Source organism: Malus domestica, chromosome 04, assembly GCF_042453785.1.
Source record: "Malus domestica chromosome 04, GDT2T_hap1".
In the NCBI taxonomy this organism is placed as follows: domain Eukaryota; kingdom Viridiplantae; phylum Streptophyta; class Magnoliopsida; order Rosales; family Rosaceae; genus Malus; species Malus domestica.
This window is the reverse complement of record NC_091664.1, coordinates 27,794,337-27,814,739: the sequence shown is the minus strand read 5'-3', so window position 1 is coordinate 27,814,739 and position 20,403 is coordinate 27,794,337. Positions and strand designations below refer to the sequence as shown.

The 20,403-nt window shown below is 39.5% G+C and overlaps 2 protein-coding genes and 1 pseudogene across 2 annotated transcripts; 1 reads left to right on the top strand and 2 right to left on the bottom strand.

Annotated features, from left to right (window-relative positions):
- Positions 1-1,964: 1,964 nt before the first annotated feature.
- LOC103433876 (pyrophosphate-energized vacuolar membrane proton pump 1) lies at positions 1,965-6,346 on the bottom strand. Its single transcript, XM_008372163.4, has 8 exons — positions 5,683-6,346; positions 4,421-4,995; positions 3,875-4,254; positions 3,613-3,699; positions 3,196-3,526; positions 2,619-3,029; positions 2,475-2,534; positions 1,965-2,388 (listed from the first exon to the last, which is right to left on the bottom strand). The coding sequence occupies exons 1-8, from the start codon at positions 5,909-5,911 to the stop codon at positions 2,182-2,184; spliced, it is 2,280 nt and encodes a 759-aa protein (XP_008370385.3). The 5' UTR covers positions 5,912-6,346; the 3' UTR covers positions 1,965-2,181.
- Positions 6,347-9,290: 2,944 nt separating this feature from the next.
- On the bottom strand, positions 9,291-14,610 carry LOC103434078 (RNA pseudouridine synthase 1). The gene is given in 5 exon segments (XM_029101692.2): positions 9,291-9,705; positions 12,912-13,055; positions 13,788-13,899; positions 14,320-14,382; positions 14,385-14,610. Coding segments are annotated over 5 exon segments (960 nt in total).
- Positions 14,611-16,263: 1,653 nt separating this feature from the next.
- On the top strand, positions 16,264-20,087 carry LOC103408527 (peptide chain release factor PrfB2, chloroplastic-like; annotated as a pseudogene).
- Positions 20,088-20,403: the final 316 nt, after the last annotated feature.

Below are 20,403 nucleotides of genomic sequence, written 5' to 3'. Positions count from 1 at the left end.
TTCAACTCAAGATATGAAGATAAATACTCTTAACTTATTGAGTTACAAATTTTGTGTAATTTAATTACCCTCTTGTGCTTGAAGGGTTTACCGAATAAATTTATTTCTTTAGATTAAATAGAATGAGGATGTTGGGATCCTCCAATCACATATGTTCATAGTACATCGGGCGATCAGTTTTCGTCAGGTACTATTTATATTTAATTTTAAATAATAAGATTTATAATGATTTCTGACCGCACAATATACGATATACGATAAACAGATATAATTAGAGGATCCCTAAAATCCTCACAAAGAGAATCTAGAGAGGATCCTCATTCGATTAAATAAACAAATCTCTCTCAAATGGACATACATAAGAATAATCGGATGGTGACATTGCTCACGACAAAAACACAGAAAAAGCCACATACTTCCATGCTATAAGATAAACTAGTTTCAGGCTTAATTTTCTGAATTTTCAGTGTGGGACGGCACTCAGTTTGCTCTGCTGTGCAATTCTTTGGATTCTTAGATTGGAAGTCACTCAAGCGTCTAGCCTTCTTACATGATTTGCATTTGTGCTTAGAGTAAATTGTAGTAATGGTCCTTTAATTTTAACTCAATTGGAGCAATGGTTCCTTAACTTTAACTCAATTGGAGCAATGGTCTTTCAACTAAAAATTCATTACTATTGGTCATTCAACTCATCAAAACGTGCAGTTATGGTCCCTCAACTAAAAATTCATTAACATTGGTTTCTCAACTTTAATCCAACTAGAGAAATTATCCCTCAACTTTAACCCAATTGGAGCAATGGTCCCTCAACTTTAACCTAATTATAGCAATGGTCATTCCAAAATAACTCATTTTGACAAAATTCTGATGAAGTTGATGAAAATGACCATAGTTACACGTTTTGATGAGTTGAGGGACTCCAATTGGAGCAATGGTTCTTCCAACAAAACTCATTTTGACAAAATTCTGATGAAGTTTACGAAAATGACCATAGCTACACATTTTGATGAGTTGAGGGACCATTGCTCCAATTTGATTAAAGTTGAGGGATCATTGCTACAATTTAGTCTTGTGCTTATCATGGTTTTCATACTATGGTAATTGCCTTTTCTTTGATTTGCTTTTGTTTTCAAGTTACCTTACCAATGTTTACAACCAAAAGTTAGTGTTGGTTGTGTTACTTCTCTTTTCATTGTCGAGGGAGGACATCAGTTGATCCTGCTACTTGTCTTTTCAACGTTGAAAGAGGTCGCGAGTTTAGGTTCCGAGTTGATTCAAAATGTAGCCTATGTAGAGGTAATTACTTTTGAGTCCATCAACCTTAGTTAACACTAATTAGAGTTGGCCATGGCCAAACCTTGATTGGGCCATCCTTGCAACTCGATGTCTTAGTAGTGATATTCCAAGCTAATCATGTATTATTACGTGATAAAAGTGAAAACATTTGATAATATACATGATAAGATTAGAATATCACTATCGTGACACTCCAAATGTAGTTGTTCTATTAAGGTATTTGAAATTTGATTACCTTGTGGTGTTTAATAACACAATACTTGATGAAAACATTGGGAGTATTGTACCTAAACAGATACTTTTTGGTAGGAAGATGCCAATATAGTTGATACATATCTTACGTAGGTTAGACTGATTGGTCAGGTAGTGTGTACACACTAATTTGATCATCTTTCTTGTTTAAATTAAAGTAGCTAAAATATTACTTTATCAAAAGTAAAAAGAAATCTATAAGAACAAATCCACTATTTGTTTTAGGTCAAACAATACGTGAAGTAACTTCCTATATAACAGTAAAAGTAAAATGTGTACGCTGATCGACTCATCAAATTCCCATTAAAATTGGATCCACAAAAGAAAAAGCACTTGCTCATATATTTTATAGAAAATCTCCTAATTATTCCTGGACAACTAGAAAAAATTTCTTTAAACAGAAAGAGATACACACATAACCAAGATTGTGGATATGCATTGACATGCAACATAGAGTAACATGCGCGCGCACACACACATATACAGTTCTAGTAAAATTACATATGTAGTTCTAGTAAAATTGGGATTAACGAAGCCATAAATATATAGCTTTTACTTAACAACATGAAACAACTAATTAGAGTAAAAAGCTCCATCTTGAACGGTTAATTTGACCGTGCTGCAGCTCCATTTTCAAAGCCATTTGAAGAGGAGGCCTCCATGAGCTGCAAAGAAAGGAGCAAACACCAAGGACTCAACTGCCATGAGCTTGATCAGAATATTGAGTGAAGGACCTGAAGTGTCCTTGAGCGGATCTCCAATCGTATCGCCTATGACCGCCGCCTTGTGGGGTTCCGAACCCTTCGGACCTAGTGATTTAGCATGTTCTGAACCGCCGGCCTGCAGGTGCATCAGAGCAAATGGTATTGAGTTTGATGCTCGCGTTCTAGCAACTGTAACTCAATCGAGCACAGAAGTGTGCTTACCTCTATGTATTTCTTTGCATTATCCCATGCCCCGCCGGTGTTGGACGCAGAAATGGCAATCTAGGGAGGAAAATAAAGGGAAGACGTATTAGCAAATGCCGGTAAATCTAAAAGAAGACGGAGAAATTGAAAATCTACGGTTACCTGCACGCCGGAAACAAGTGAACCTGCAAGAATCCCTGCAAGAGTTTCGACTCCAAAGAAGGTACCGGCAACGAGTGGTGTAAGCATGACCAAGGCGCCTGGTGGGATCATCTCCCTTAGGGAAGCATCGGTAGAAATCTTGACACAAGTTGCGTAATCTGGCTTTGCTGTTCCTTCCATGAGCCCCGGGATAGTATTGAACTGCCTGCGAACCTCTTCGACCATTTTGAGTGCAGCACTTCCCACACTCTTCATTGTCATGGCGGAAAACCAGTACGGAAGCATAGCTCCCACAATCAAGCCAATGAAGACTTTCGGTGTCAACACATCAACGGTCTCTATTCCCGCCCTGCTGACATAGGCGCCAAACAATGCAAGAGAAACAAGAGCAGCTGATCCAATAGCAAAACCCTGACACATACAAGAAAACATGTCAAAACCGAAATAAGGGATACAAGTCATCATACTGAATACTTAGGGACCGTCTGGTAACAATTTCTAAAACCGTTTCAGAAAGCGTCTTGAGAAAGTGAATTTGCGTTTTCAGGATCCGAGAATGCGCCTAGGTTTGTTTTACCTTGCCAATAGCAGCAGTTGTGTTTCCTGCAGCATCTAAAGCATCTGTTCTTTCGCGTATCTTGTGGCTCATCCCGGCCATCTCTGCAATCCCACCAGCATTGTCGCTTATGGGGCCATAAGCATCAATTGCAAGACCTGTGGAGATAGTGCTGAGCATTCCCAGAGCAGCCACAGCTATTCCATACATGGCAGCCAAGCTAAAGCTAACGTAGATAGCAAACGCAATGGCGAACACAGGAATGATGACTGATTTGTAACCAAGAGCCAGCCCGAAAATCACGTTTGTTGCAGCACCAGTCCTGCATGAATCTGCCACATCCTGCACCGGACTGCAAACCGAAAAAAGTAATAAGCATCGGAGATTTGATCAAGTGCAACAATCATAATTACTTAATTAGGAAATAAAATGGCTCACCTGTAAGCATTGCTAGTGTAATACTCTGTGGTGTATCCAATAACAAGACCAGCCCACAGTCCGATTGATACACAAAAGAAGAGGTACCTACAGCACACATGTAATTCAGATAATTATGCTAAATGTAACGGGAAAACGAATTAGTGATTAACTAATAAATCGATACACGTGTTATGAAATGGGTGAATTGATAAGACCACATAATACAATAACGAAGAATTACTCGGGAAAGAACGGAAGTTGGGGATATAAAGAAGCATACCAGTTTTTGACAGCCTTATTGGTTCCAAAGCTGAAGAGAGTGAATTCTGATGGCAAAGATACGAAAGTGACAGCGGCGATCCCAGCAGTCATAAAGACGGTTGAGATGAGGAGTTGACGCTTCAAGGCGGGTTCGATCTCACTGACTTTCTTGATTTCAAACAGATCGGTTGCGAAAAGGGTTGTTACCAAACAAACCACAATCCCCATTGAGCTTATGATCAAAGGATACGACATGGCGGTGTAGTCATGACCGATGCCAAAGGATGATATGGATGCAACAAACAATGCTGCACAAGAAGACTCGGCATAAGATCCAAACAGGTCAGATCCCATCCCGGCAATGTCTCCTACATTGTCACCCACATTGTCTGCAATAACCTGAGAAAGAAACACAAAATTAAAAGCGCTCATATAACTAAAAGCGCTTCTAACAATGTTTGACAAAGAAAGTATAACACTCAGTATGTCAAAAGTGATGCTCTGCATTGCGAAAATGTAAGAGAAATTAGCAAACAAACATAGTAATAAAGGAGTTGGTAATTACGGCGGGGTTTCGTGGATCATCTTCAGGGATATTTCGTTCAACTTTCCCGACAAGATCAGCACCAACATCAGCAGCTTTCGTGTATATACCTCCCCCAACTCTCCCAAAGAGTGCCATTGAAGAACCTCCAAGTCCATAACCAGTAATTGACTCATATAGTCCTTCCCAGTCATCCCCATAATACAACTTAAACAAATTGATAGTGATATACAGCACCAATAGGCCATTGGCAGCAAGAAGGAACCCCATCACAGCACCTGAGCGAAAGGCGGTAATGAAAGCCTTCCCAACACCCCTCCTTGCTTCTAGAGTTGTTCTAGCATTGGCATACGTTGCGATCTTCATCCCGAGAAATCCAGAAAGGACGGATGTAAAAGCACCAAGCAAGAAGGCAATAGTACTAAAGAAGGCGTTGGCTAATGCCGGTTTGCACATATTGCCTGTGTTATATGCGCAGGCTTCGCTTTTAGTGCTAAAACCCTTCACTGAGCCAAGGAAGAGGAAGATTATGGTGCTAAAAACACCGACGAAAATGCTGAGGTATCTGTATTGGGTGAACAGAAAAGAGGTCGCCCCTAGGAACATTATACGAACCAAAAGTTAGATTTAACAGCACCAAAAATTGCATAAACTACAAATATAACAAAAATATAAAAAAAATCAACCAAAAGAATAAAGAAACTGAGGACAAATAAAGCAACCAAAATCAGAGAGAAAATTTTACTGTCACAAAAAGCAGCAAGAACATAGTTTTTCTATTCTTTGAGGTTGTCATCACTGCAACAAAATGATGCTTTGACAACAAAATCTTCTGCGAGGAAAATTATTAGGGCAGCAAGAACATCATTTCTCAGTCCTTGCAGGGAGTGATCAGTGATCATAACAGCAATATGATGCTTCAGTGACAAAATCTTTCGCGAGGAAAATTAAAAGGGCAGCAAGAACACAGTTTTGCAGTCTTTTCAGTTGTGATCATGTAATCACAACAACAGAAAGATGCTTTAGCGATGACATCTTCTGGAAAGAAAATTGAAAGTGCAGCAAGATCATATTTTTTCATTCTTTTTAGGGTGTGACCACTGGTCACTACAACAGAATGATGCTTTAGCGACGAAATTCTAAATAGTCACAACAACATGATTGATTAAAAAAAAAATGCCTAGTTGACATGTTAGGATGCAGCTTGTAGAGGTATGAAATGGGAAACGAGTAAATTTAGAGAGAGAGAGAGAGAGAGAAAGAGAGAGAGAGAGAGAGATTACCTATGGAAATGGCATGTTGAATCTCAGCACACTTGATGGTAACCTCAACGGAGCTAACACCCTCTTCTTCATCTCCAATGAGCTTGTCCTTGAACCCATTTCGCTCACCATGCCCGCCAGAGACCTTCACCTTTGACACCAAAAACCACTGCAGCAAAGCAAAACCAAGCCCCACAACCGCAGCCAAAGGAATCACCACCTGAGTCAGTCCCTCACTCAGCAAACCCATCTTCCAAAAACTTCACACACAACAGTTGGTTCCTTCAATAATTCTCTGGGTATATCTAAGATATTTATATAGCAAAGAAAAGAAGAAAATGCTTGGTGGGTTTTGAACTGCAACCTCTTAAAATCTTAAAATTATATATATTACAACTGCGTTATCCAAACCCAGATTATATTTTATTGGGTTTGGATCGAGTCTTTCTACTATACAACAATGTACTATATACGATGCTTTTTAATTGTATCACGTCCGCTTGTTAAATTTCTTCGAATTCTCAAGCGCACATCTAAACCGTTTAAATTTTACAAATATATGGTGTACTCTAGAATTTTCGTTGCACTGCACGGACGTTGGAATCTGAAAACCTATGAAGCTTGCTGGTTTGAAAGGCAGGTGGGAACTGGGGGAACATTCTTGCATGCACCTTGGATTGAGTATAACTGGTTGTTTTGATTAATTGGTATATGTTTTGTCAGAGATGTCTTATTCTCCAAGGCTAGGGACAACATTTATTTCTCATTGATGAGTTGGCCAAATCAGCACCAGCCCCCGTGGATAAACACAAACTCAATAATTACTAAGTAATTCACAAAATTTTTCGTTCATGTAGAGCGCGTCTAACAAAAGCATAGAATCTCTTGTATTTTGAATTCGTGAATGTAATCCATGTGGTATCGTTCGGTGTAAAAAATCAGATAGCTTTGCCGAATATTTTCTCTAAGAAGGCAGAAAAATCTTTGAGGTGAAGGACTAATTGAAACCAATTTTGTTTTCAAATGTTAGTTACCAATTTTGTTTTCAATTTTTTTATTTTATTTGCATTTAAATTTGTTGGAATTTAGGTTTATTTTATTGTTTGAATTTGGGCTTAGCCCGTTAGTATTAGGGTTTCGTTTTCTTGCTTATTAGGGTTATGTTAGTTCTCTATATATATATATGATACTTTGTAGCTCGTAGAATATCAAGTTAGTCATAATGTAACCTTTAGGGTTTTGTAGTCGTTCCGGCATTCTCATTTGTTTAATAATATCCTTCAGGGTTGAATCCATTCTTGGTAGCTAGTTTGTTTGTCTTGTCACGTTCCTCTTTTTCGTTATGGTTTGTCGTTGTGCCCTAGTTAGGGTTTTGTTGCTTACAAAAAGGGAAGAGAAAAAAAATTGAATCTGTTTACTGCATCATGTCCTCATCTTGCCACCAGAGACACCTGCACGAATCGACCGTCGCACTCGTTGCTGCAGCCTGTACCATCTGAATCGATTCGCACCACTGCTGCCCGACAACCTTTTGAAACCCAGATCGAAACTCATTGCTACCCAGAATCCGTTGAACCCACCTGGAACCATTGCTGCCCGAACTTGTAACCTAATGTCATCCCATAACCGCACCTAGAGATGAACTTGCTTACCTTACCCAGCCACCGCTGCACCCACCATCTGTTACCACACTTTGTTCGCAAAGAGAAGGAAGAAAGCAAAGGAAAAAAAATAGTTTGTTGACCCGTGAAAAGTTGCTAGTGGAAAAGAGTTGGTTGGCAGTATTTGTTGCTTTTTGTTGGGGCAAACGTGTTGTTGTTATTATGTTTGTGTTTGGAACTTGTTGCTCTCCACAACGACTGCTCGAGTACTTGAATTTATGACCACTCGAGTGATGTTGTACACTTGGTTAGTAATTGGATTGTTTGCCGGAATCCGCTAGCCTGCTTGCTCGCTTGGATTATTCGTTTGCTCGCTTGATTGCCCGCTTGCATTGTCGTGTCCGCCTAACAGAATTTGTCTTATCGTGTCCGCCTAATGGAGCTTGTCTTGTCTTGTCCACTTAACGCATCCGCATCTGCTTGTTAGCAAACTCATGACGTGTACCGCCATGAGTTTGACCCGGGGGGTGTTGGAATTTAGGTTTATTTTATTGTTTGAATTTGGGCTTAGCCCGTTAGTATTAAGATTTCGTTTTCTTGCTTATTATGGCTAGATTAGTTCTCTATATATATGATAATTTGTAGCTCGTAGAATATTAAGTTAGTCACAATGTAGCCTTTAGGTTATGAAAAATCACAACAATTTTCTACAGGAAGAAGGATTCTTTCCCACTTTTTTATGGAAGCTTTATGACGTCTGCAAAATGTCAATAATTTAAGAGGAGAATAATCTCAATATTATATGCTTAGTGGGGAGAATAGAATTCTTGATTGTATTCTAAAAAACCAACGCGTTTACCGCACTTGAGCCTTGAAAGTCCTTGCCTTTACAAATTATTAAAACAAAATTGAATGCAATATTTGTAACCAATATCAGTCTGCCACGCATTTGATCCCTTTCAATTAGAAGTTAAATTAGCGCCCTCTGTTTAGTAGAATATTGATAACGATGTGGAAATAGAACCCGGATCCTTTTGTGAGGATCTCAAGAATTCGTCAATCTTGTCTGTTCATCGTATATCGTGCAGTTAGAAATTATTTTAAATATTTTTATTTAAATTTAAACATAAATAATACTTGACAAAAACTGACCGCACAATGTACAATCAACAGACACGATTCACGAATTCTCAAGATCTTTATCGAAAGGATCCGAAGAGGATCCTGTTGGGTGGAAACAGTCATGTAAAAATGATTAATTTTTCAGCTACAAGATTCAATAAAATAGGATAAAGAAAAAAGATTGTAAACTTCTTGGAAAATGGTATTTCCAAAGTTAAATTTGAAGTTTGTTTCCAAATAAAAACGACATCAGAGCTTATCGGATAGGCCAAGGCAAACATTTGTTTTTCACTCTAATGTCACGAGGAGTGAAACTTACAATGCAATGCTACTGTAACACGGTAACTCTGTCGCATAGGAGTTATTCTTTGTAATGAGGGAGCTTAGGGACGTCAATGTGCATTGGAAAAGTCTTTTGGAGTTGGCCCAAGTGACTAGAGAGGACGAAATAATGAGTTAGGATTAAGAGACGTCAGAGGGTTTGTTTTCCCCTATTAACACGTACAAAAAAAGGAACTTCAGAGCTTACACTAAGAGTGAAAATGGCAATGTCATACCAAATATCCAAGTGATGAGAGAAGTTTAACAACATATACAGAAGCCGAAAAGTGCAAAATTAAATCATATGAGCAAAATTTGAGAAGAAAACATGGCACAACAGGTTTTCCTTGTAAATTGTTACTTACAAGAGTTCATGACATTTGAAACCCAAATCCATTCTCCACGTATGATCGGAAAAATGAGCTAACGGCTAGGTAAGGAGAACGCTGCAGACCTCGGCACACTTGCCTTCGGCATCAAACCTAAAACCATTTTCCGCAGAGAATAGCAAGTAACCGTGTCGAAGCAGGAAAGGATCGATCTTCTTATACCCAGACAATGAGCACAGAGAACCATTGAACTAAACTAGTGTTGCAAAGCCTGGCTGGCCCAAGAGGGTACAGGTTTCCGAAACATCACTGGAAGACCAGTAACAGGGTGTTCAAGAGACAAGCTCTCCGCATGAAGTTCATGGCCGTCATAAGTTGCTTCTTTCCACTCATACACACCCTCATACTTGACATCACCTCTTATGGAAATTCCAAGATACTGACAATGCAAGTGGATTTGATGTGTTCGTCCACTCCTAGGACGGGCTCTTACTAAAACCTCGTCCTTCTTTGTGTCTCCATCTACTACAGCTTTCTCTTCAACCACTACAACATTTGCTTCATCTTTCTTAAACTCAGATGGCTCTTTGTAGCTCCCTTGTCCATTTACCGATAAAATTTCAAACAATGTTTCCATGTCTCGGACCATTGATCCTCCTGGAAGTGTTGAATGGTGGCCAAGTGGCCATTACTTTTTGGCTATTAAACAAATAAAACGAAAAAAAAGGGACAACATGATTATGTTTCTTCCTTGTTTTGGGGAAAAGAAAAGTGCACTTTGTCTAAAGTTTTTTCTTTGGTCCATGTGGGAAGTCACGGGGTGACTTAAGGAATTATTTAGCAGCAATTGCTGCTTTTGTTGTTATGAGAAGAAAACAGCCGCAGAAGAAGAAAATAAGAGGGAGCAGCAGAAAGAAGAAGAGAGGTACGCAGCTTCCATATAAGAAAGAAAGGTGATTTTCTTTCTTGGTTAGTTCTCACTCAATCAAAGTTGTATTTATGTATTAGCTTTGAGCTTCGTATGGAGAAGAAATTATTCATTATATTTCTCTCTATTTGTTTCTTTGGTATGTGAGAGCTATTGGTTGTATTGGGGTTTTGGGTTGTGAGCTTGCCAACACTTTGTAAACTCTCATTTGGTTGATAGTGGATTATTGGGTGAGCTCCTTCTGCTCCGAGGACGTACTCCAGTTACACTGACTGTTGAGGAACCTCGTTAAAATCTTGGTGTCTTTAATATTTTGTTCTTGCATTTCATTTGATATATTTCTTGTGGGTCATCAAGAGTTGGTTCCATAAGGTTTGGTGCTATCCTAGCACAAGAATTGGTATCAGAGCACTGGTTGCTCTTGGGTACTGTCTAGTTGCCAAAGATGTCAGACGGGCAAGATGAAAATCCTTTTGGAAGCAGCTCCGAGTTTGCAAGAACTACGGTGCAAAATGCAAAGTTTGAAGTGGAAAAGTTTGATGGCACAAACAACTTCGGGATGTGGCAATGTGAGGTCAAAGATGTGTTAGCTCAACAAGATCTACTTGCCGCTTTGGGAGAGAAGCCAGAAGCTATGTCGAAGCCGGAATGGGAGAAATTAAATTTGTGGGCTTGCTCTTCAATTCAGTTGTGCCTTGCAAAAACTCAGAAGTATTTTGTGATGCGGGAGACGGTAGTAAGTGTGTTGTGGCAAAAATTGGAAGACAAGTATATGACGAAGAGTGTAGAGAACAGGCTACACTTGAAGAAAAAGCTCTATCGTTTTCAATACAAAGAAGGTACAAAAATGATTAGACACCTTGATGCTTTTAATAAGTTGATTGCCGACTTGTTAAATTTAGATGAGGATATTAAGGATGAAGATAAGGCCTTAATATTGTTGAATTCCTTGCCGGACTCTTATGAGCATTTTGTTACCACTATTATGCATGGTAAAGAAACTGTGAAATTTGAAGATGTGTCAAATGCCTTGATGAATTATGAAATGAGGCATAGAGATAAAAATCATGATAGTAACTCTGAAGCTTTATTTGTTAGAGGTAGATCATCGGAGAGAAGATCATCTTCTAGTAAGAAAAAATCACAGTCTCGACCTAGAGGAAACTCTAAAGGTAGAAAACCTTTGGAAATGGATGAATGTGCCTTTTGTCGTAATAAGGGCCATTGGAAGAAAGATTGTCCTAAATTGAAGATCAAAGGCAAAGAAAGTTCTGAAGCTAATGTTGCTGAAGTTGAAACAGATTTTTTTGATTTTGCTTTAACCACTTCTTCATCATTTGATTGTGCCACTAAGTGGGTGTTGGATACGGGTTGTACTCATCATATGACTCCTCACAAGGATTGGTTTTCAAGCTTGAAAGAGTTTGATGGTGGCGTTGTGTTCATGGGAGATGACAATCCTTGCACAACAAAAGGGATTGGTACAGTTCGTTTGAAGTTGCATGATGGTATGGTTAAAGAGTTGACATGTGTTCGGTATGTACCGAATTTGAAGAAAAATCTTATTTCTTTGGGCACTTTAGAATCCAAGGGTTTCAGGTTTCATTCAGATGGGCAGACATTGAAAGTTACTTATGGTGCACTTGTTGTGATGAAAGCTCCTCGATGTGGCCATTTGTATTTATTGCAGGGAAGCACTGTGACAGGTGAAGCATCTGTAGTTTCTGAAAATATGGGCACATATGATTCAGATACTACTAGACTATGACATATGAGATTAGGCTACGCCGGTGAGAAAGCTCTACAAGGGCTTGTGAAACAAGGTCTTCTAAAAGGTGCCACGACTTATAAGCTTGATTTCTGCGAGCATTGTGTCTTAGGGAAGCAAACTAGAGTGAAGTTTGGTACTACTGTACATCAAACGAATGACATTCTTGATTATGTGCATTCGGATGTTTGGGGTCCTACAAAGACTCCCTCTTTGAGTGGTAGACATTGGTTCGTGACCTTTGTTGATGATTATTCAAGAAGGTTTTGGGTCTATACTATGAAGCACAAGAGTGAGGTATTAAGCATTTTGTTGGTGTAGCCAAGTTTGTTCATTGCTTGAACTTGGCTCACATTTTGCCTATATAAAGAAGGCGTTGAGCAGTAGGAGTTTTGGAGCATTTGGCTCGGCATGAGTTGTTCTCTTGCTAGTGTTTGGGAGTGATTTTTTGGATCAATTGTGTTAGTTGGCTTATCATGGCGTTTTCAGAACTTGGCCAAGGTGGAGATTGTTGAATGGTGGCCAAGTGGCCATTACCTTTTGGCTATTAAACAAATAAAAAGAAAAAAAAAGGACAACATGAATATGTTTCTTCCTTGTTTTAGGGAAAAGAAAAGTGCACTTTGTCTAAAGTTTTTTCTTTGGTCCATGTGGGAAGTCACGGGGTGACTTAAGGAATTATTTAGCAGCAATTGCTGCTTTTGTTGTTTTGAGAAGAAAACAGCCGCAGAAGAAGAAAATAGGATGGAGCAGCAGAAACAAGAAGAGAGGTACGCAGCTCCCATATAAGAAAGAAAGATGATTTTCTTTCTTGGTTAGTTCTCACTCAATCAAAGTTGTATTTGTGTATTAGCTTTAAGCTTCGTATAGAGAAGAAATTATTCATTATATTTCTCTCTATTTGTTTCTTTGGTGTGTGAGAGCTATTGGTTGTATTGGGGTTTTGGGTTGTAAGCTTGCCAACACTTTGTAAACTCCCATTTGATTGATAGTGGATTATTGGGTGAGCTCCTACTGCTCCGAGGACGTACTCCAGTTACACTGACTGTTGAGGAACCTCGTTAAAATCTTGGTGTCTTTCATATTTTGTTCTTGCATTACATTTGATATATTTCCTGTGGGTTATTAAAAGTTGGTTCCATAAAGTTTGGTGCTATCCTAGCACAACAGGAAGTGTCCAGCCTACATCGGAAGCGGCATACGCTCGCCACACCCCAAACTTTGATCGACCATGACCTGATTTAAGGGTGATTGTTTCCCAATTTGGAGCTAAACCAATGTAGCGTGCAACGTAGGTTTTGGAAACTTTGTGATCTGTAAATGCTATACCAAGTTGAATCGCAACGAACAAGACTAACAAAATAATAAGAATATTATTAAACAAACGAGAATGCTAAAACGGCTACAAAACCCTAAGAGACTACATTGTGAATGACTTACTCTAATGAATAACAAAGTACCCTATTTATAATAAATTAACCCTAATTTCTAACAAAACATAATTCTAACGAGTTAAGCCCATAAAACCAAACATTCAAATAAACCAAAATACTAATATTTTCCAACACCTTCTGTCAAACTCATGGCGGTACATGACATGAGTTTGCCAACAAGCAAATGCGGATGCAAGCCTCCAAATTCCAATGCCGATGCTGATGCTGATGCCAATATCGATGCCGATGCCGATGCCAATGCCAATGTCGATGCCAATACCAACTAACAATCTGAACATGAACGACAACGGAAACAAGTAAACAGATACCAACCCGAAGCAGATCAAATCTTGAATGATCAAACCTGCTCTAATGCCAAGTTGAATATCAGAGTACGCAACGAACAAGACTAACAAAATAATAAGAATATTATTAAAAGAACGAGAATGCCAAAATGGCTACAAAACCCTAAGATACTACATTGTGAATGACTTATACTAAAATGAATAACAAGCAGGCTATTTATAATAAAATAACCCTAATCTCTAACAAAACATAATTCTAACGAGCTAAGCCCATAAAACCAAACATTCAAATAAACCAAAATACTAATATTTTCCAACGTTCACGAGCTTGGTAGCTACTTTGTGTGACTTGGTTATTATCATCAGTCAACTAGTGTCGCAATCGAGTCGGTTTGCAAGATGGAGCTCTGGCTGAGTTTGGGTCCCTGCAACTGATAAGTTGAACTCAGATCAGTGTTCAAGAAAGAGTTACAAAAATCAACTTTTCCAAAGAAGCACTTTTCCGACTCACTATGTGATAGGAATCAAAACTCAAAATTTCCCGCCCATTGCAAGTAGTCAGTATCTCCCATATCCAATGAACTTCGAAAGCGTTTCCTAAATTTGATTGTGGCTTTTCGAATAAGCAGAAGTTGTTGCCAATTGGCTTGGAGAATCTACAACAAAACTAAACCCTGATCCCAGCTAATTTCCACTGGTTACATGAATCTCAAACTATTTAGGATTGAAGATCATATTGCTCATTGTACTGAGAAGCACTTTTCAAATAAGCCAGCCTAACGAGAAAAACACTTCTCTAGGTTTCATCTTGGAAACAACAAGCAGAGCAGAAAAAGAAGAGAAGAGTTAACCTGACTCACCTAACTCTGCCGAGTCACAGAGAAGCTGAGGGACCGATTCCAACACGGACTCACGTAAATTCCTTGGGGCTTGTTCACCACAACGACCCATTGGTCCTCGTAAACGACGTTGTTCCTCGAGAGGGAAAGGGGGCTAGATTTAGAAGAGGCGGACATGGCTCTCGCCAGCTCTACGTGCTTAGAGATGGCGGGAAGAGGCGGGGAGAGGGGCACGGGGTAATTTTGTGGGGTTTGGAGGGTATTTTGGGAACTGGGATTTACGGCGTCGGCTTGGGCTGACATGGTGACTGAGCAACGGCTGAGAAAGACGAAGGCTTTGGGGAAAAAAGGCAACTGTATTTCAAAACGTCATCGTTTCAACTTCCAGGTCGCTCGAGCAGCTCCTGTATTTTTAAAACCCTCAGTTGGAGCTTCTGTAAAACCCCAATAAACTCAAAACATCATAAAAATGTCATCTTTCATGCTCAGAAGGAGAGCAAGTAGTGGTGGTGTTTGGGATAAAACTTGAACTTTGGGTTAAAAAGAGGTTAGCCCAAAAGAAAGCTCAAAAGGAGATTCAGAAGAAGGAAAAGTCTAAGGCCCAGCCGAAGCCCAGAAGAAAGAAGGGTCCCGATCAAGTGCAGATCATTCAAACCAGCTGCTCACCTACCTAGAGGTCAAGTAGTGTAGACCAGTCAGCTAATCAGCCCAAAAATACTTTACAATGGCAGTACAAGTAAAAAGTTGATGAGTCACTGCCCTTCAGATGCATTCGGTCAAAATTAACACTGCAGGCAGCCAAGCCAAATCGTCTATAAAATGAGGAAGAAAAATCAGAGACAATGACACTTAATCAAACAAACAAATACAAGCACAAACTTTGCTCAAACCAGATTTGCCTTCACAAAGCTGTAGTCAGCCCCTAGTCTTCATCCCTTTCGGGATCAACCTTCACTAGAAATCCTTTGTAAAAGCTCTGCTACCCTGTTTAAATCTTGTTGTAGTATCGATCCCCTCATATAAACTCATCTTCCAATCTTCCCTTCTAGCATTCGAACACTTTGTAAATTACAAAGCGAGGAAGTTGCAAGACGATCAGCCTTGCCCGACAAGGTGAAACCTTGCCCTGCCTCCTTTGTTTTTGTCTTTCATTCATATATCTAGTAATATGATGTATGCTTCCATCTGCATCCAAGTTATTGCTAGCCAGTTTATGATTAAAAGACTTCTAAGTTCTAACCATTCGGGCAGACAAGATTGATCAATTAAAAGTCATTGGTCTCAAGGCATAAAAAGAACCTTATGTGGACTTAACCCATCCACGACAATCCTTGATAACAAGAAGTCCGAAGTTACTTGGGGCGCAAGTAATTGGCTTATTCTCTAGTTTTACTTTTGTTATATCATAATTCCCATAGAACACTTGAGTATAGAATTAATTCGGATATAAAGCCTCAAGACCTATACCTAAGGCCTGACAAAGGCACCTATTTGAATTCATTCTGCTCTGCTGGCTCGGGCAATTAAAGTATAACGGGGGTGATACTTCTGCAACAATGAAACAACCAAGATGTGTTCAAGTATTCGGTTAGTTTTGACGGGAAGCCTCAAAACCTACACCTAAGGCCCCACAAAGGCACATTTCATAACTAACTGGGTCTCTCGGGCATATATATATATACAATAAAACTTAACATCGGTTTTACATCTGTCATGCTAAAGATGGCAGTGGCACGCCTGGGTATTTAAAGTTAATTTTGATTGTGAGCCTCAAGACCTACACCTAAGGCCCCACAAAGGCACATTTCAGAATTAACTATGTTCTTCTCTTATAGCCCGCCAATAAGCAGAAGCCTGATAAACAACATTAACGACGCCAATCTCTCGAGGAGCTGTGTACTCGTTGGCCAGGAAACATCCTCATTGGATATTCTTCTAGACGAACAGGTGGATCCTGGCAGCTTCTCTGCCCAAACCCAGAAGCCAAAAGCCGTTTTTTTCCATTTCTGCTTTTCTCTACTCTGTCTGAATCCCAACTAAGAAATCTAAATCGACCCTCAAACCCTCAATATTTACCTAATCCAATCGAAAAAAAGGATTTTGGATTCTTGGGTTTCTCCATTTCCTCCCAATACCTCAAAATCCCCTTTTGGGTCTCTTCAAAATCACCCATTTCCGAGTAGTATCTTTATTTCGGGCTCCAACCCTCTTGCTTTAAGCTCTGGGTATGTTGCTTCAGGGAAAAATGTAACTGGGTCTGGTGTATTGGGGCTGCCAATGGTGAGAAGTTTGTATTCGAGTCGTGGCAGTTTCGAGTTGGTTTGCTTGTTTGGTACTCAGGCTGCGGTGGAGCCGTCGACCTGTGATGGGCTGACAATTGATAGAATCGTTGCTAGTGAGTCGCCAATTCTGGATGAGAACGAGAGTGATTGGAAGAGTCACGCTGCTGCAATTGCACTGTCCACTCATCTTATTAAGAAACGATTGCAGGTACAATTTAAAATGAGATCATTCCGTTGTGTTCCTCTGCAATTTATCATCGTCTGGTGGTTAGGATTAGATCGGATCGAATAAGTCATTATATTCAATGTATGTTGAAAATGTGGGGATTGGATGAGAGAAGTTTCCTTCGTGACTAATCCGTCCATTTTCTCATAAACACAAGTTGAATCCAGTGACTTATATAATCCAATCCAATCCAATCCTAGACACCAAACAAGGCTGTATGAGTTTAATTTAGAAGCATAACTTGGTTTCTTATGTTGAGGATTCAATCATTTGGTTTGGTTGATACTCTGTTTGTATTCGAATATTTCGGCATAGTTTTGAAGTACGTCTTATGATTATGGCGGTAGTGGAAGAAGTTGCTGGTTAGGTTGGAAATGTTATCAGCAGAGGTGAATAAGCCAGACCTGTGGAATGATACTGTACATGCAGGGAAGATAAGCCGTCAACATGGTTCACTTCTGGGTAAAATGCAAGAAGTGCAGGCATTTGAGCGAGAATTGCTCGAGCATATAGACGTGGTAAAGCTTGCCCGTGAAGAGAATGACGCAGAGCTAGAATCAGTGGGCTTTCAGTTCTTCTCATAGGCATGTTATTTCATGGTTTGTGCCTTCGTGAATAATTATTACCAATATGATGTTTTATTCACTGGTTATCGTAGATTCAAATTATGATGTATGCCAAATAGTGAAAAGTCCATGCTGGTATCTGTTTTTCAGTGAATAGGAAAAAAAGTAACGGACATATAACATTGTTAATAGAATCAATGCAGTAACACTATACGATCTACGTTGATGTAAAGAAGGATCAATTGAACTGGTCATATTTGAATCCTTACCATAAAGTTAAATCCTTTCTTTTAAGTTATAAGGTACTTGAGAGTTGAGAGCAACATGCTTTGTGCTTTTTAGTTAGTTATACGGATTCTCATATGCAGGAATCCATGAACGCTTTGCTTAATATGAGAAGAACTTCAAAGGAGAATGAGATTGAAGCTTTGTTAGCTGGGGAGCAGGATCATTGCATCGTGTTACATTGAGGTCTGTTTGATATATGAATCATGTTTTCTGCATCAATATTTCCTATATTCTATGAAACATGTATTGGCGGTGTCTAGTTTTTGGTATTTTGTACTTATTATATAGATGTTGTAATGGTGAAAGACACTAGTTGCGATTAATCTATACCAACCAGACCTTAGATACTATTGTGCCATATAGGTTCAAGCAGGAGATGGGGGTACAGAGAGTAATGACTGGGCAGCTATGGTAATGCAGATTTATAAAATGTGGGCTCAACGATGCAGATATGACATGACTGTGGTGGATGAAATGCCGGGTGAGATTGTGGGAATCAGGGTTCATCTTCTTATCCACTGATCCCTTGTATTTGCGAATGGATCTATGAAACATCTGTAGCAATTATTTGCATGGTAAGGAAAAAGAAATCAGCTTATCCCAAGCATGTGCAAATCCACTGTCCCACCCCAATTATATTGCAGTAAAGCCTTTAAACTGAAGAGTATGCTAATGTTCTGACTTCAGATCAATCTGTTCTTGCCGTGGGCAACAATCAAAGTTGACGGTGAATATGCTTTTGGATATGCCAAAGCAGAAGTAGGAGTGCACAGGTTGGTATGGATCTCACCTTTTGACAGTAATAAGCGTAGGCACACTTCATTTGCTGCTGTTGCTGTGACTCCAATCCTGGGAGATGCATCTGAGCATGTACAAATTAATGAATCTGATCTGCGCATTGAGCGATTTCGTTCTGGGGGAGCTGGAGGCCAGCACGCAAATACAACCGATAGTGCTGTGAGGATTGTTCACATTCCTACAGGAATTACTGCTACTTGTCAAAATGAGAGGTGTTAAAACACATTTTCGTTTTTTATATTTGGAACTAAGAATTGCCAACTTTCATCCTAATCACGGAGTTTCCTTTTTCTTCAATGTACATATCACAACATCAGAATAAGGCTTCAGCAATGGCTGTTATTCAGTCACGAGTAGACCAGCTTGAGATGGCGTGCCAGAATAAGATGAATGCGCAGTATTCACAATCTCTTACCGATATGACCTGGGGAAGCCAGATACGCAGTTATGTGCTCCAGGTATGCTTTATCCTCTAGAACTAGCAGAACACTATCCCCAATTCCATCGAAAACCCAAGTCACGTAACTTCCATTGCTACTTTTAATGCCGCCATACCGGATGGTGAAAGATCTTCGGGCAAACTATGAAGTCTTAGATCCTGATTCTGTCATTGAGGAAGATGTAGAGGGCTTCATCTTGAGCTATTTATCAGCTTGCTTGGATAAAGATGAAGATGACAACGGAGAATCCGATTTGCATAACTTTGCCAAGGCTGAGCCTGTGCCGCATGTCCAGACATTAAACTTGTAGGTTTCAATCATTTGACGGCAAATCAATCAGCCACGCCGGCGATGGTGATCCATACAAAGACAAGAAGAATTTAGGGAGTGTATGGCATTTGTATATTCAGTTAAAAGGAAGGGTCGTGAAAACAAAGCAGATGAAATGTTTTGGCGGAATTGTTTGCACTCAAAATATACCCATTTTTACTTATTTGGGCAATTTGGGTAAAATATGACATTTGGAGGATTAATGTGCAAGAAAACTAACTTGGAAAGATATTTGGCTGCAAGTGGAAGGATTTGGCACTATAATATTGTTTTTCCCATTTGTTTGGGTGGTGGAGGTTTGTCAAGTCTTTGTTTAAATCAAGATACATGCATGTATTGCAAGTTGATGAGAGAGTTTTCGGAAAATGATAATATGAAAGAAGCCAACTTGCTTCTTTTAATTGTTAGTTTATTGCAAGTGGAGGAGACATGTGCTAAAAACATGTGATGAAGATGCAAGTTCTCCTTTTAATATTGTTTCTACATGCAAGTTGGCAACGAAATGCAAGCTACCCAAGCAATGGAATGCAAGCTACCCAAGCTTCTTTCGGGCAAGTGCAATGTCCTCAGCAGGGGGTTTCTTCCAGACCTCTATATAAAGGATCACAAGCACAAGGATTATGGACACTCAAACAAACAAATACACAAACTCTGCTCAAGCTAGATTTGCATACGAAGCTGTCAGCTTCAAGCTTTCATCCTTTTCAGGATCAACCTTCACCAAAAGCCTTCTTTTATCTAGTTTATTAGCTCTGCTGCTCACTTGCAGTATCAATCTCCTTTGTAGTTTTTATGTACAACTCATCTTCGGTCATTTAATTTACAAGCAATTTACAATATTAGTCATTCACTTTCCTTTGTCATTTACATATTGTTCTACATCTCTATATAAGTAAAGTCCTTATTTTTAAGGCAAACAAAGAACCTTGATTTGAGTCACTCCCACTCAATGGCACAATCTCTTGGTCAGAAGTCGAACTCAGGTGCAACCTCAATCATTCAAAATCCGTCTACTAGCGGCATCTAGTAGTGGCACGCCCGCACCTCACCAATTTCGTGTTTGAAACCAATCTCGTGTTTGAATAAATTCCCAGCATGCCCGTGAGGCCCATGGCGAATTTAGGGAGCGAACAGGACTTCCATATGATGTCTCAGGGCAAGTGATT